At 22.4% G+C, this 14944-nt stretch overlaps 4 protein-coding genes across 8 annotated transcripts; 2 read left to right on the forward strand and 2 right to left on the reverse strand.

Moving 5' to 3' along the window:
- Window positions 1–213: 213 nt before the first annotated feature.
- LOC107996482 (uncharacterized protein F13E9.13, mitochondrial) lies at window positions 214–5149 on the reverse strand. Of its 4 annotated transcripts, none has more exons than XR_009830989.1 (7): window positions 4889–5146; window positions 4356–4438; window positions 4145–4285; window positions 3865–4064; window positions 3646–3773; window positions 624–769; window positions 214–548 (listed from the first exon to the last, which is right to left on the reverse strand). XR_009830989.1 is itself a non-coding variant. In XM_062078772.1 (6 exons), exons 2-6 carry the CDS (start codon window positions 4421–4423, stop codon window positions 3377–3379), a joined length of 675 nt encoding a protein of 224 aa, XP_061934756.1. In that variant the 5' UTR covers window positions 4424–4438; window positions 4889–5149; the 3' UTR covers window positions 3025–3376. The 4 variants fall into 4 exon arrangements, 2 of the variants coding, with proteins under 2 accessions (XP_061934756.1, XP_016910039.3); XR_009830988.1 differs by having other exon boundaries at window positions 214–531; window positions 4889–5142; XM_062078772.1 differs by lacking the exons at window positions 214–548; window positions 624–769 and adding an exon at window positions 3025–3579 and having other exon boundaries at window positions 4421–4438; window positions 4889–5149.
- A 206-nt stretch (window positions 5150–5355) lies between these two features.
- Window positions 5356–7201, forward strand: LOC107996381 (small ribosomal subunit protein uS15m). The gene is made up of 4 exons (XM_062078779.1): window positions 5356–5890; window positions 6057–6190; window positions 6404–6599; window positions 6919–7201. Exons 1-4 carry the CDS (start codon window positions 5664–5666, stop codon window positions 7175–7177), a joined length of 816 nt encoding a protein of 271 aa, XP_061934763.1. The 5' UTR covers window positions 5356–5663; the 3' UTR covers window positions 7178–7201.
- Window positions 7202–8468: 1267 nt separating this feature from the next.
- Window positions 8469–11232, forward strand: LOC107996394 (cuticle protein 19-like). 2 transcript variants are annotated; one of them, XM_017054418.3, is made up of 4 exons: window positions 8469–8896; window positions 9996–10048; window positions 10194–10443; window positions 10830–11232. In XM_017054418.3, exons 1-4 carry the CDS (start codon window positions 8861–8863, stop codon window positions 11100–11102), a joined length of 612 nt encoding a protein of 203 aa, XP_016909907.1. In that variant the 5' UTR covers window positions 8469–8860; the 3' UTR covers window positions 11103–11232. The 2 variants fall into 2 exon arrangements, with proteins under 2 accessions (XP_016909907.1, XP_016909906.1); XM_017054417.3 differs by lacking the exon at window positions 8469–8896 and adding an exon at window positions 9376–9756.
- Window positions 11233–11343: 111 nt separating this feature from the next.
- LOC107996382 (chromatin modification-related protein MEAF6) lies at window positions 11344–14884 on the reverse strand. Its single transcript, XM_017054403.3, has 4 exons — window positions 14749–14884; window positions 14302–14505; window positions 13979–14015; window positions 11344–12602 (listed from the first exon to the last, which is right to left on the reverse strand). The coding sequence occupies exons 1-4, from the start codon at window positions 14818–14820 to the stop codon at window positions 12268–12270; spliced, it is 648 nt and encodes a 215-aa protein (XP_016909892.1). The 5' UTR covers window positions 14821–14884; the 3' UTR covers window positions 11344–12267.
- Window positions 14885–14944: the final 60 nt, after the last annotated feature.

Here is a 14944-nt window from a genome sequence, read left to right on the forward strand (position 1 = left end):
TCAAAGTATTCATATAAAATACGTAGTATATGATAATTTAGATTTAACTGTTATTATTTATATTACACAAAATATAGATATTACATCCCTAATGAAAAATATGCTTATGTAATAATAAATATCAAAAAACTTTGTCATAAAACTCGATCACAGAAATATAAGTAAATACTGGTAATGTTTTTAAATTACGGGAATCGAAAAACAACGCAAAACGTATTTTAAGTAATTTTTATTTTTACGCTGACCTTCATTTTGGCCATTTAGAATTCACACCCGGACGCGTGCGAATAGCTTTTGCAACGTCAATTGACGTAACAACTATGTTTCGTAATTTAATATGTAGCACGTATTTTTATAAACGCGTTTATAAGAAGAGTCCTCTTCGTCGAGATTGAAAATTTGACGAGGGGCCTTATAACTCATTGATTCGGTGGTGAAGAGAAATCATTGGTGGGGGAACGCTCAGCTGGGCGAACAGCTGCTGGTCGCTGTAAACGTTGGGATGCTTGGAAAACTTCCTTTTTCCACTGCCTACAAAATTTCCATTTCTTCACAAAAATTCCTGCCCACCCTCCGTTTCATGGTATCAAAAATCTCTGGTACAACAGACAAAGAATTTCTACCTGAAAATCTATCCGTTTTCCATCTCTCGTCATTACGTTCTTCCAGAACAAAGTAGTTTCGTTTAGCCCGTAGCGACATCGCACTATAGTGGCAAGATGGCATCATATGTAGCAGTGTTTCTCAAAATGAAGTGAGGTTAACCAACCTGGTTGAAGAAAAAAATCAATGGTTGAAACGTCATTTCAAATGAATTCTTGTATTTTGCTTTTTTTAAATTGTAATAATATATAATAAGTCTAAGAAAAATTACATATTTATATAAATTATTTTAATTAAAACATTTATTTAAAATACAAATATTCAATATTATAATTATATCAAAGTTGGGCATCGTTCATTTAAAATAGAAATGATAAGTAAAAAAGATAAATAATAATTAAAATAAAAATTTAATAAGAATATAAAAGATATAGCTAAATCTAAAAGTTAATATAAATAATAGATCAAATTAAACATTGTAAATAATAAATATTTCTAAAAGTATTTAAAAAAACTATATGGAATTAAATAATATTAAATATTTGTTAATAAAATCAACTATTTATTAAACAAAATTTTATGAAATGTATCATTCAAATAATTTCACTTAAAAAAAAAATAAGTGAAATAAAAATAATATAATTTTATTTATATAATTATTTATAATATTTTAAGGTAATTAAATGCAATTTGTAACATTTATTTACTGGATGATCAGTATTTGTAAATCAAATATAATCTTATCATTGTTTACAAACGAGATTGAGAAGAGGTTATAATAGAATGCGCGCATCACTTACTATACATGTTGATACATAGATGAACGTATAATAAAATAGGTGTAAAATTAAACAAAAATATATTCGAAAATTCGAATAATAAAAATGGATATTATAGAATGGATGAGATTAGAATACCACTGTTGAACAGTAGCATAGTGGCAGCCCAACTAGCATTGGGACGCCTGCGCGAGTCAATCCTGTCAATACTATTTGGGGGATCCCTCCATTTCCCTGTTGGATTGATACGAGTCAATGCACGACAGTAACCAAGCGTAGACGAGAAACTTTTTGTTTTCTACGACCCAGTATTGCATACTCCACTTTTGGCATTGATTTCCGGGAACCTTTATACTTCTCGAAAAATAAGTCAATGCCGAAATCTAGTGATCGAGTGACTTATTTTTTTAATCTTCGAAAAATTTTGATTGTTAATTTGATTTTTGAAATATATTTTTTTTATTTATTAATTAAATATAATTTAATTTCGAAATTTGAAATAAATTATCAATAATTTGATTCCAATAATTCTCAATAATTTGAGAAATGATAATAAAAATTATTAACAATTTAATTGGAAAAAATTTACGCAATCAAAAAATAAATCAATGTCAAAAATTAATAATTAAATACTTTATTTTTTATTTTAAAAATTTAAGTTTTAAATAATTTGATTTTCAAAATGTATTTTAATTTAATGTATTTGTAATTTGAATATAAAGATATCTTAAAAGAAAAGGAAATGGATTTTTAATGTTGTGTTATAAGATATACATATATATATATATATATAGAAAGAGAGAGAGAGAGAGAGAGATAATTAAGAAGTAGGGAAGCACGAAAATAAAATTACGATAAAAATATAATAGGGGAACTTATTTGAATATTCCATGGAAAAATTACTAATGATCAAACATTTATACATAAAATTTAATAAATATAAAGTTTTGTAAAATAAAAAAAAAATTTGAAATCAAATTATGAAGCAAACTTTCGTTGGCAATATAAAAATAATGGAAATCATTAAAAATATTCTAAATCTTAAATTATATGTAGAAATTATATTATTTCATTATTTAAATTGTAAATAAATCATTTATTTATATATGTTTATATATAAACAAGATATTTATCAATATTAAATATGAAACATAAGAATTAAATTTTCCTTTGCCATATTCTTTACAGTATGACTAATACAAAGAATTTGGCACCAAATTATATACATAAATTACTATTTAATATTTGCTACGAATTTGCATGATGTTAAAATAATCTTACTAAAGGAAGATAAAAACATAAGCAAAATCATACCAGAACCAATTTATTTATATAATATGATAATAAATATATATAGAATATTCATAAGACATATTTAGAAGATTGATTTTAAAGATTAAAATTGATATACAAAAAATTGATACACAAAAATATTGATTGAAATTTATTTATTAAATTATAAATAATTTAAGTTTGCATTAGATAGAAATTATATATATGTATATATATATATATAATTAATTATTTTAATATATCTTTTTTTCAATTTGAAATTATTTTATTTCAAATTAAATTAATTTTTACACGAAAAGTTTCGAGTAATATAACTTATGATTTTATAATAATAAATTTAATTTCAAGCTTTATATTTTTTCATAAAAAGTTTATTTATATATCGTGTAAAATAAATTCTACAAATCAATTACGAGTATATCCACTTTACTATATAATTAATTTTTTCTATTATTTCGTTCGAATTTCTAATTATTATTTATCATATCATATTATATCAATTATATTATTATAATTATATTATATAATATATTATTATAATAATATATTATTATAATTAATTATCATAAAACAAACTTTTTACTACAAATTTAGTAAAAAAAATTAATTATTTATAAATATAAAAAATAATAATTAATCGATAATAAATATATCAATAAAAAATAATCAAAATAAAATATAATAAAAATAAAAAATAAATTTTATAAATATTTTCCATTTTGAAGAATTGTTAAGTTTTTTATAAAATTATTTACTTTTTTTTTATCTATTTTATTTTGCCATATTCCATTAATTTTAAAATATGATCCAACAATTATTGCATTAGAAGACAAGTAATTTTTTATATTTTTTTTTGTAATACCAGAACCAATAAGAATAGGTATATCAACATTTTGTTTAATTTCTGTATATAAAATTTAAGTTTTTTGTAAAAAATATATAAGAATTGTAATTTAACATAAAAAAATACCTGTAAGTTCCGTTACATTTGCTGGATAACCTGTAGCATTTCCTGTTAAGATTATTCCATCAGCTAAGAAAAATTTTGCTGCTTTTGCTGTTTCTAATAAACTTACATCAGAAGTGATTGTATGTGAACTGTGGAATTAAAATGTCATTGATGTTTTTTTTATATGAAGCTAATAATAACTGTTAACCAATAAATTTCTTTCTTGAATTATTGAATCACCTATGTTTTTTTTTAATATCAGCAAAAATAAGAATATCATCAGCATCAATTTGTTTTCTGTATCTCAATAAAGAACCAGCACATGCATCTGTAAATCCCTCATCTGCAATATGAGAAAAGACAAATCCTTCCGCTCTGATAAATTGAAAATTAGTTGCCTTTGCTACAGCTATTGCTTCTTTATTACATCCTGCTAAAATCTATTGATTGTTGTTTTTTTTCTTAAATTGTAAATATTAGATTTCTCATGCATTAATTCAATAAATTTTTTTATTTATACCTGTATACCACAAGGTATATTTTCAGGTAATACTTGTTTAATTTCTGTGCAGATTCTAGTCATCATTGCTGTCGTTTCAGGTGTTAAATGTTCAGGTCTCACATATGGATTATCATGCATATTTTCCACTAAAATACCATCCTTTAAATTTAAATATTTAATTTATAAATTCTATAAAATTAATAAAATATAAATTTTTAAATAAGCTTACAATATTACAATCTCTATAGATTATTGTTTCCTTTATTGCATTATTTATAATTTGATTAATATTACCATTATATGAAGGTGTACCTAAAAATATTATTTTAATATTACTATACTAAAATGAAAAAATAATTATTAAATAAATCCAATAATTTATTATTAAAAAAATATTTTTTGAAACATAAATATATTACTAATTATTAAAAAAAAAACAAAATAAATATTATTATAAATATAATGTTATAATATTTTGTTTTATAAAAATAAATCATTATATTCATACTTTAAAAGCAATAATAATAGAATCATTATATCAATTTTATTTATTGCAGTCTTTTTAAAATCAATTTTATTTATTTTTTAAATATCAATTTTATTTATTGCAGTCTTTTTAAAATATTAATCTTACACCGAGATATATAATATATATTATAAAAAAATATAATATAAATTTGAATATAAACTTTTTATATATAAATACAATATATTTTTTCCATTTTTATATTTTAATTATATATTTTTAAATTTGATTTATACCAGGTAAAGCACCAACGTGTACCATTCCAATCACGGAGCATCTTCCTTTCTTAAAAAATTTATAAAATTTTGACATATTTATATTATAATTATTTTATTTTAAAGTTACTTTCAGAAATTATAATGTAAAATATAGATTTATAATCTATATTGTAACTACAAATCAATAATAATTATATTTCTTAGTAAAAGAATAGACAGAGATAGAGTAAAAATTATAAGATCAGTGCCATCTTCAGTGTGTCATAAGTGAAACTTAGAAAGAAAGGATAAAAAAATAGTAGGAAAAGGATAGAAAGAGAATAAGAATTGACTAACAATACCATCTCTTAAATATCAAAAATACCTTTTTATTAATTCTTATTCTATCTTTAAAAAATGTTTATGATACTCAAGAGATGGCATAATCAATCAATTCTTTACTCTCTATTTTTCTTCTATTATCTCCTATCCTTTCTTTTTGAGTTTCATTTGAGGCACATGAAGATGGTGCTGGTTCCATAATTTTTATTCTATCTCTATCCTTCTTTCATTATTTTCTCTTTTTATCTATTTGTTTTATTTGGCAATCTAGAGATGGTGCTGTCCTATTTAACAGTATTTTAGAAAATAAAGCATGAAGTTTCTTAAATATAGATGGTAAATCTATTATGTATGTGATAATACAAAAAATGTTATAATTGTAATATTTAAGCAATAAGAATAAGAAATTGTGTATTAATTAAATTTTTTTTACTTAATTTTAATAATCCTGATATTAAATTTATAAATAAACATGAATTCAGTAATAAATTCTTGTAAATTAATAAGCATAAGAATAAATAAGTTTGGAGGTTATTTATACCGAGGAATGGCAACTATTGATGATTATAAAATTAAATGGGTACGGCCAGTTAAAATTTCATCTGTAGATCCTCGGAAAAGTGGTGATTTAGGATTAAATGTACCTATAAAACCAACTGATATTAAACTTTATTATGAAAATTCAAAAGAATTGGAAAAGTAAGTAATAAATATAAACTTATTATGTATTAATAATATTGTTATACAATACAAGAGCTTATTGAAAATTAAAAAGTAATTTTGAAATATTTTATATGAAATAAATATTTTTAAAGAATTTTAAATAATTAATTATATTTAATTATATTTAATAAATCATATGCAGTGCAAATGATCTTGTAAAGAAATTATTTACTTTGGAATTTCAACGAGGCAAAGAAACTAGAAATTTATCAAGAGAGAAAATAATAGGACTTGTAAAAAGACATATTTGTGATCGAGGTTCTCCAGAAGTCAAAAGTAAATATAACTTAATTATATGCATTTTAGTTTTATAAAAAAAAAATAAAAAACTTGATAAAATTTGATATCACTATTGTAAATGTTTTATCATACAAAAAATTATAACATTCTTTTTTTAATGAATAATTTATATTTATATTATATATTTTGATTATATTTATGAATATATTTTTATTATAAGAACTATATAATTTAAATAAATTGTTTCAGTTGCTGCAATGACTGCTGAAATACAATATCTTCAAAACCATATGAAAAATCACCCAAGAAATAAAAAGATAAAAGTATTTTTAAAAGAATTAATTGATAAAAGACAGAAGCATCTTAAATTAATGCGAAAGTGGGATTATAAACGCTTTGAATGGCTTCTTGAACGTTTAAATCTCACATACACTGTACAACCCGAGTATGTTTTTTTCTGTTTTTGTTATATGAAATCTTTTTTTTATTTCTAGAATATATAATATTCTAAAGTTCATTTTATATATATATATATATATATATATATGTATGTATGTATGTATTTTTTAAAATTTATAAATATTAATGCAATATATAAGAAAGAAAATATGATTTAATAATAATTATATTTATAAATATATATATTATAACACTTTTAAAATTAATAAAATTTTAAAAATTAAAAAATAATAAAAATATTTTTATATTTTATATTTTGTTGATGATTTTATTATATGTATAATTTAATTTTTAATTAATTATAGAATTCCTGGTAAAGTGTCGAGAAAAGACGCATTAAGAAAGCTGACACGAAATTATTGTGATGCTATTATTCAAGAAAAATTGGATGCATTTAAAAAAGAATTAAAAGAACAACAAAAAATATTTTATGCTGAAAAGGTTAAAAAACTGGAATATATTTTAAAAGTTGAAAAAGAATATGGTTTTGAACTTTCTGTAACACAAGAAGATATTGAAGCTGCATTAAAAAAAGTAGAAGAATTATCAAAAGAAAATGTATAAATAAATTTTTTCTATATTTTTTCATTGTCTTTTTTAATTTAATCTCTTAAATATCCTTTTATAGCAAATTGTAACATATTGTACGTAGAACTATGTATTAATATATTATTAATATTAAATTTAGGACTTAAAAAAAAAGATTATATTTCTTAATTAAAAAAAGTAAATTTGTATTTTTTAATCAATTATATAATTTAAAAATTATAATCAATTTAAATAAATAATATATATTATTATTAGTTTTAATAAATAATATATATTATTATATTTATATTTTCTCTTTAATTTTTACTTATGTTTGTGTAAAATTAATAAGAGTTATTCAATTAATTAAAAATAAAAAAATTATTCATTGTAAATAAATAGTTTTGTGAAATGTTATTTAATTTTTAAATGTATAAAAAATATACCAATTTGAAATCTGCGATGAATGAATATTATGGTATCTAATTTTCATCTGATATGATAATTAGCGTCGTTTTTTTTTCTAGCAATTTTGAAATGTAAATTGAGAAATTTTAAATCACGAAATTAATAGTATACAGCCAAACAAAATAAAACAAATATGCATTGCGAAAAAACAATTAGATTCTTAAATTTATCTTTATTAAATATTTTTTTTAAAAGGGGGAAAAAGAATGTAATGATAATATATAATTAAGTTGATTCACAGTGATTCTCATTCACATTTTTTTATCATAAAAAATTTATTTTTAAAAAAAGAATATATATTTCTTGAAGAATTACACTATGTTTTATATACATTACATATTATTTTTTTTATATAATTTTAATAAAAATATTAGAAATGTTCTCATTGAATCAATGCAAAATAATTAAATTTATTAAATTTTACTTAATTATAAAGTATAAATATTTTATTGTTATATATGAGATTATATATAAGTTACGGTATATTAGTTTTAACAGGTGATGACGTTCCCACGGTTGCACGTTGCGCATCCCTCGTTGTATTAAGAGAGATCTAAGAATTGTAAGTGAATGTTCACGTATATATTGGGTGTTTGAAATGAATACTTGAAATTTAATCATATATATGATAAGAATTATTCAAATTATTATTGTTATTTATTAGAAATAAAAATAATGTCAATTTATAATGTATATAATATATATATTCTGTGTATATTAAATTGAAGTAATTTTATTATTTGAGTATATCATTGAGTATAAACAAAATTTAAAAAAAAATAAATTTTAAATAAATAAATATTATTTTATAATATGTATTGAATATTTACTAAATTAGATATATAATATATATCACATTTATATATATTTATATATATTTACATAAAATATTTATATTACAAATAATTACATAAAATACTTTAAAAGTTTTTATAGTCACCCTATACAAGTTGTATATAAAGATGAGCTGGATACTGATGTTCTATTCTCTGAAGGACCGCCGTGAAAGTTTTGTTAGTTGTTTCTCAAATTTTATTGAAGTTTTCTGTATAAGTGTATCACATATTTGTCAATATTTTTGTGCAAAAAATAAAAAATTAAATATTTTATTAAATAAAGACATTTTTTTTTAAAATATGTAATTTATTGGAAACAATTTTTAACAATAAATGACAATTCAAAAAAGAGTCTGAAATAGTGTATATTTTGGTGCAAATTTTAATCAATTGTGATTTCAATAGTTTTTAAAACATGCAGTCACAGTTTTCTAAAAGAATTATTGAAAAGGTTTGTAAGACGAAGAAATATAAAAAAGGAATTTAACATTATGAAACATTATGAAAAATTCAATTAAATTATATGTATTCAAAATATGTATTCAAAATAAAAAAAAGAAATATATTTCTTAGAATTTTTTATGTTTCTTTATATTATAAAATAATATTATATATTATAATTGAAATTAATTTTCTAAATTCAACAAATTATCAAATTTTGTTAAAAATATAGAATATAATGAAATCTTATAAAGTATTAATATAATTTTTATATAATATCAATTATTATATTCAAACTAATATTTTTATTTTCCCAATCATTTCCAAAATATTAATTTTATAAATATATCTAACAATTTTTATTTCGTATTTTTCCGCGGTTGCTAGTCGAAAGTGCAATTGCTTAATCTAGCGGTTCACAATTAGCAAGAAACGTACATGTACAATATCGATTCCTACGTTCACTCGATTTCTTTCGAAGTATAATAATCTTTTCTTTTAGGAAAAAACACTTAGATCTTTCTTTCGACTCTTATCAAGTATCGAGCGTGTTAATCGTGGCGAAGGTTTGCGATTTAGATTTTTTTTTTTTATTTAAGCATAATGCTCGAGAACCGCTGAATAAAGTACTTACCCACGCATATATATTGGTTTCAGAGTTTACTTATATAGTGGCACTCCTTAAGAGTGCAGTAGCCATTGCAGGTTGTGCAATGACAAGTTGATTCATACATGTGCACTTATGTCTTTCAATTTTTCTTATTTCTATTATAACTTTATGTATATTCATATTTTTAGGAATAATTTAGTTCAAATATAAAATAAGAGCTTATGATAAAGTTATCTAATGTCCTTTCAATTCAATGGATTGTACGTATAAAAAAGTATACGTTGTCAAAATATATTATTTTAAGATATAATTTGGTCATGCTGATTTTTATTTGCTAGAATAATTGGTAAAATTAATTATCAAAAATTATTGTAACAGAAATTCTAATAGAATTGGAATACTTTTTTTTCTTAATAAATCGTTAATATTTTTTAGAATATCAACTAATAAATCTCTTGAGATTTTCTGATGAAAATAAATATATTTTTCTTTTTTACAGATCGTGATTTTATGCTGTTTCTTAAAGCTAATAATTGCTGGTGTTCTTCAACAGTAAGATTATATAACTAAAATTTCATTCCTTCTTTCATTTAATTCGTATTCAACAATAATAATAATAAGATAAAAAAGAAAATTCTTAATTAAAAACATTATCTCTAGTTTCTAGGATTATCAAATAGAATATTTTTTTCTTTAGAAGATTTCCTTGCGCGCCAATCGATGCAATCGCTGCCAATGGTGCTGCAGTACCTGTAACTTGTGCTCTTAAATCAATTGAAGGCAAAGTAGAGCCGGTATTTCCGACTTACGTGAAAGTTTCCTCTCCTATTTCGTACAGATTATTACCGAAGACGTCGTCATTGGTGTATATTGCTCCACCAATTATTAAAACGGCCTCCGCTGTTGTCGCGACTGACACGAAAAACGAAAAAGAAGCAGAATACATGGTAACTTTAAAAAAAGACTTATAATAAAATTCTATTCGCGTCACATTAATGATAAATAAATTTTACTTAAAATCTTACATAAATAATTAAATTAAATCTTACATAAATATTAAATATTCGCTTTATGAGATATTTCGGTTTTACATACAATTGCCTTTTCGTATTAAGATCTTTATCATAGATTTCTCCATATTCTTCTAATTCCTTCATTATCTTTTCATTTTTAAAATCTTATATTTTATCTTTCTAATTTTTCTTGATTCATTCTTCATTCTTGATTCATATCATTCTATTCATTCATATCTAGATAATCAGTATGTTAAGAAAGAAAAATTTTTATTAAAATGTGAAAATAATAAAATAATTTAATCATTTTTCTATCCAAGGCCTATCCAAGATACTCGTTTAATTATGGGGTTCTTGATGGATACACCGGTGATTCGAAATCGGCATGGGAAGAAAGGGATGGTGACACGGTGAAGGGCGAATATTCCGTGGTCGAGGCGGATGGATCAATTCGGACAGTCACATACACAGCTGACGATCATAATGGTTTCAATGCAGTTGTAACCAGGAATGAGCCCCCGAAAAATGTGATGAAACAAGATGGTAATTTGAAAGCATTTTTACCAGTGACTATTATTCCCAATTCTCGTTAGAGATAAAAAGTTTATATAATTATCCTATAAAGATTGTACTTTTAAAAGATGCGTATAGATAAATGTAATAGAATTTTCTTTCAATTTTATTGTGAAAAAAAAAAATACATCATATTTTTCATGTCTAAAATTTGTTTTCTAAAAATATGCCAAATCTTTATCTCTTCTCAGAATTAATTTATTTAATTGATATTTTTTATGTCTTTCCCTTATATTATTATATAATTCAATTAATTCTAAATTCTTTACTAACAATGTTTTATTTAAATACAATAGTTACAAAAAATATTTTTCAATTTTTTTTTAGTATTTTTTTCTTAATATTTTTACAAATGTAAATAATAACATTTTAACGAAGATTACAGATAAACTTATATTAGAAAAGTATTAATAAAAAGAATTTAATTAGAAAAATAAACTAATTAATATGAAGTTTGAAATTAAGAATAATGTAATTACAAAAAATAGTTTAATTACCTAATTCTATTCCCTTACATAATAATTAATGTATTTTTCTATAACTACAACCTCTGTACTGCCTTTCTATATACATTAAATATAAAATAAAAAAATCTCTTATATAATAAAAATAATGGAATGCTAACTACTTCTAACATAAATCTTTTAAAAACGTAAACTATTGTATTATTTAAATTGAAACTAAAAATAACTTTATCTTTTATAATAATAATAGAGCGAATAAACAGAGTAATTATAAAAATTTGACTAATCTCAGCTAATGGTAACATATTTCATATTTTTTACGCATAAGAAAAAAATTACAAAAAATAGAAAAGATTCCGATACTTTTATCTCTTAAATCTAATATATATATATATATATGTATTATTCAATTAACGCAATCCTTCTATCATCTTATTCCTAGACCTGAAATTTATATTTGTACAATACTATATTTATCGGTTTTAAATCAATTAGACATAAATAGAAATACTATTTGGATGGCAAAATGACCTTTTATCACTTAAAATTTTATCCTATAACTAACATTCTTATCGCTAATGATAAAGACTATAGCGTTCACTTTTCTATAGAAATTCAATGTTTTATAGAATCGAGTAAAAGTTAAAAAAAGAAAAAAAAAAAAAAAATTTCGAATAGTCCTCCGAACGGACTATTTCAATCATACCATTTCAGATCTATTCTACCTATTTCTGGATCTCTTGTTGCTGTTCTTTTTCGCACTATTCCCAGATTTATTTTTCGACGAATCTTTCCCCGTGTTCTCCTTTAAAGAGACATGCTCGAGACTGCCGTTGCTCGCATGTCCGTTCGCAAATTGTCCAGCGATTTCGGAGGAAGAGACGATAGATCCGTTCTGACTGTATTGGCCAATTACAGAGTGATTTTTTCCTGTTGACTCCTTATTACCGTTGCTGCTACCGCTATTGGCTGTCGTTCCATGAGAATTAACAAGGCTGCAATTGTCTTCGCTACCGCTGTTGCCGATCTGCGACTCCGATTCACTGTACCGGTCAACTGGAATCAAGTTTTAGAATGGGAAAACCGCGATCCTACGATCGGTACGTGAATATATAAAATAGCTTGACCGATCGATCGAAGAATTGATCAGTCGATTACTCGATCGACAATTTGTACGGTTACAATGCGATCAATTGACCGATTAGCCGTTGAGAGATTAATCAGTCAAGAATTATTTAACCGCTTATCGCTTTAATAAAAATATGGTTTTATTTGATCGATTAAAAAGTTTCGATTATCAAAGCTATAATCATTAATGGCATAAATATTCAAAGTTTTATAAGAGAGATATAAAATTTTGAATGTTAAGTTATCATAAAGTTTTCTTATAAATAATTCGATTCAAATGTGTCAAATAAAATATATAATAAAAATTAAAATATTAAAAGTTAAAATTTCGAACTGTTTAATCGATCAAAGTTTTTTTTTTTCATATTCTTTAACATTCTATAATGTATAGGAAAAAACTATCACCTAGAAGCAAATATAGCGAATATATACATGAAAGTGTATCATCGAGACAATTTTCTTTTGAAATTAAAATAGAACAATGCAATATAATTTTAAATATGAATAATTGTTACTTTACCACACTTTGATTGATTTAATAAATATTATCGAAAGTATTTGTTTTTAAATACAATTATCTTATATTCAAAGTATAAAATAAGATATTTTTTACCTACATTAATATAAAAAACACAAATTTATTTAAAATTTAGATACAGAAGAAAGATAAATATGGAAAATAAAATAACAATGGTAAGCTAATATTGTACACTTTCAGCATGTTCAGTAAAAGCAAATCACAAGTTTTCTAATAACAAATATGTAGAAAAAAGTAATATAACAGATAGAATCGTTAAATCAAAGAATAGCTTTTTATAGAATTTCGAAAGAGAATAGACATTGAATTAATTTATCATTAAATACAGAAAAAAGATGAATGCAGATGAAATCAGAAAGAAAAAAATCAATGAAAAATATAAGAATGTTATGCGAAAAGTTATTTTCAAAATAGATTGAAAAATAAATTAAAATTTATTTATAACAATTAAATACAGAAAAGAAATTATATTAAAATTCGAAATAATAATAGATATCCTTCGAGTTTTTTTTTTAATTCAATCAATTGTGTTTCATAACAATCCACATTTATTATGCTGTTTTTTACTTTCTTTTTAAAGACAATCTGATTGATACATTAAAAAGAAAAAGAAACACATTAAAGAATAACTTAAAAATTAAAAAGAATTATTGCCGTGGAAAGGATAAAAAGAAAAGTTGGAAGGGACAATAGGATGAAAAATAAATTGTTTTCTTTTTTTCTTTAAAGAATTAGCTATCTCAGGAATATCCATTGAGGTCCTTACTTTTTTCCTGGGTGTTTTCCACAAGTCCACTAACTGCCTGTAAAAATTTAATATTTCTAATTTATTGAAATTATATATCATTTTAAAAATATTTTTGAATATTCAATTTATATTTTTTCCTCTATAATCTATAAAAATGTAAAATAGTAAAAAATAATTATATATATATAGAAGACAACATTTACATTCTAATAATTATAATTAATTTTATATATACAAATGTATATTTTTATTGAAACGTTATAATTTTAAACTAATATTCTTAGAAATTTAATATAAATTTAATTTTGTTTATTTTATAAAATAAAATATTGATTACTAACAGCCATAGAGGTGATAGAAGATTTTGAGAATAGCCTTTCAGCTTCTTTGAATTTTCTATTTCGTTTATCTGCTTTACTATTAGCATTTTTATTGCTGGCTAAATATCTGTCCCAACCACGTATTATATTACCATATAGTTGTGTATCTTCCAAATAACTACCTTCAAATGCATAGATTTGACGTTCTAAATTGGCAAGAGTATCCTGTAAAATTATAAAATAATGAACAATCAAAAGATTGGACCAACATAACCTCTAAACATCTAAAATAACCTAATGTAATTTTCAGAAAATTTTTTAAGATAAATATTAAATGATAAATAAAATTCTTTTTCATAACAAATCCGATGATATCGTTTGTTTTAAATGAATATATTTTGTAAAAAGATAGAAATAAATTTAATAGAAAAAATATAATGTGTATTTGACAATTCTTTTGATACTTACAGCTATTTCTGCTTTTCGTTTCACTAATTCAGCAAGTTCAGCTCGCAAATCGACAGAGGATTTCGTCGACATTATGCATTTAAATTTATTGATACAACAGCAATAGTTATTAGAACTCTTTTGCTTAAAATACGTCTCTCTACATTCAACAAATACATAACAACTCTATTTTTTTGATGAAAACTTTCTCGACTAA

This window comes from Apis cerana, linkage group LG8 (genome assembly GCF_029169275.1).
Source record: "Apis cerana isolate GH-2021 linkage group LG8, AcerK_1.0, whole genome shotgun sequence".
Classification (NCBI taxonomy): domain Eukaryota; kingdom Metazoa; phylum Arthropoda; class Insecta; order Hymenoptera; family Apidae; genus Apis; species Apis cerana.

What these genes read in the sequence shown, in the direction of transcription:
- LOC107996482 (XM_017054550.3), bottom strand. Translation starts at nt 4,964, where the DNA reads ATGTCAAAATTTTATAAATTTTTTAAGAAAGGAAGATGCTCCGTGATT. An exon ending in ACACGTTGGTGCTTTACCTG is followed by an intron (nt 4,439 to 4,888) that starts GTATAAATCAAA and finishes TAATATTTTTAG; the next exon opens with GTACACCTTCATATAATGGT. An exon ending in TCTATAGAGATTGTAATATT is followed by an intron (nt 4,286 to 4,355) that starts GTAAGCTTATTT and finishes TTAAATTTAAAG; the next exon opens with GATGGTATTTTAGTGGAAAA.
- LOC107996381 (XM_062078779.1), top strand. Translation starts at nt 5,664, where the DNA reads ATGAATTCAGTAATAAATTCTTGTAAATTAATAAGCATAAGAATAAAT. An exon ending in AGGTTCTCCAGAAGTCAAAA is followed by an intron (nt 6,191 to 6,403) that starts GTAAATATAACT and finishes AAATTGTTTCAG; the next exon opens with TTGCTGCAATGACTGCTGAA. An exon ending in ACATACACTGTACAACCCGA is followed by an intron (nt 6,600 to 6,918) that starts GTATGTTTTTTT and finishes AATTAATTATAG; the next exon opens with AATTCCTGGTAAAGTGTCGA.
- LOC107996394 (XM_017054417.3), top strand. Translation starts at nt 9,718, where the DNA reads ATGATAAAGTTATCTAATGTCCTTTCAATTCAATGGATT. An exon ending in TCCTTTCAATTCAATGGATT is followed by an intron (nt 9,757 to 9,995) that starts GTACGTATAAAA and finishes TCTTTTTTACAG; the next exon opens with ATCGTGATTTTATGCTGTTT. An exon ending in ATTGCTGGTGTTCTTCAACA is followed by an intron (nt 10,049 to 10,193) that starts GTAAGATTATAT and finishes TTTTTTCTTTAG; the next exon opens with AAGATTTCCTTGCGCGCCAA.
- LOC107996382 (XM_017054403.3), bottom strand. Translation starts at nt 14,820, where the DNA reads ATGTCGACGAAATCCTCTGTCGATTTGCGAGCTGAACTTGCTGAATTA. An exon ending in AACGAAAAGCAGAAATAGCT is followed by an intron (nt 14,506 to 14,748) that starts GTAAGTATCAAA and finishes ATAATTTTACAG; the next exon opens with GATACTCTTGCCAATTTAGA. An exon ending in GGAAAACACCCAGGAAAAAA is followed by an intron (nt 12,603 to 13,978) that starts GTAAGGACCTCA and finishes ACTTGATTCCAG; the next exon opens with TTGACCGGTACAGTGAATCG.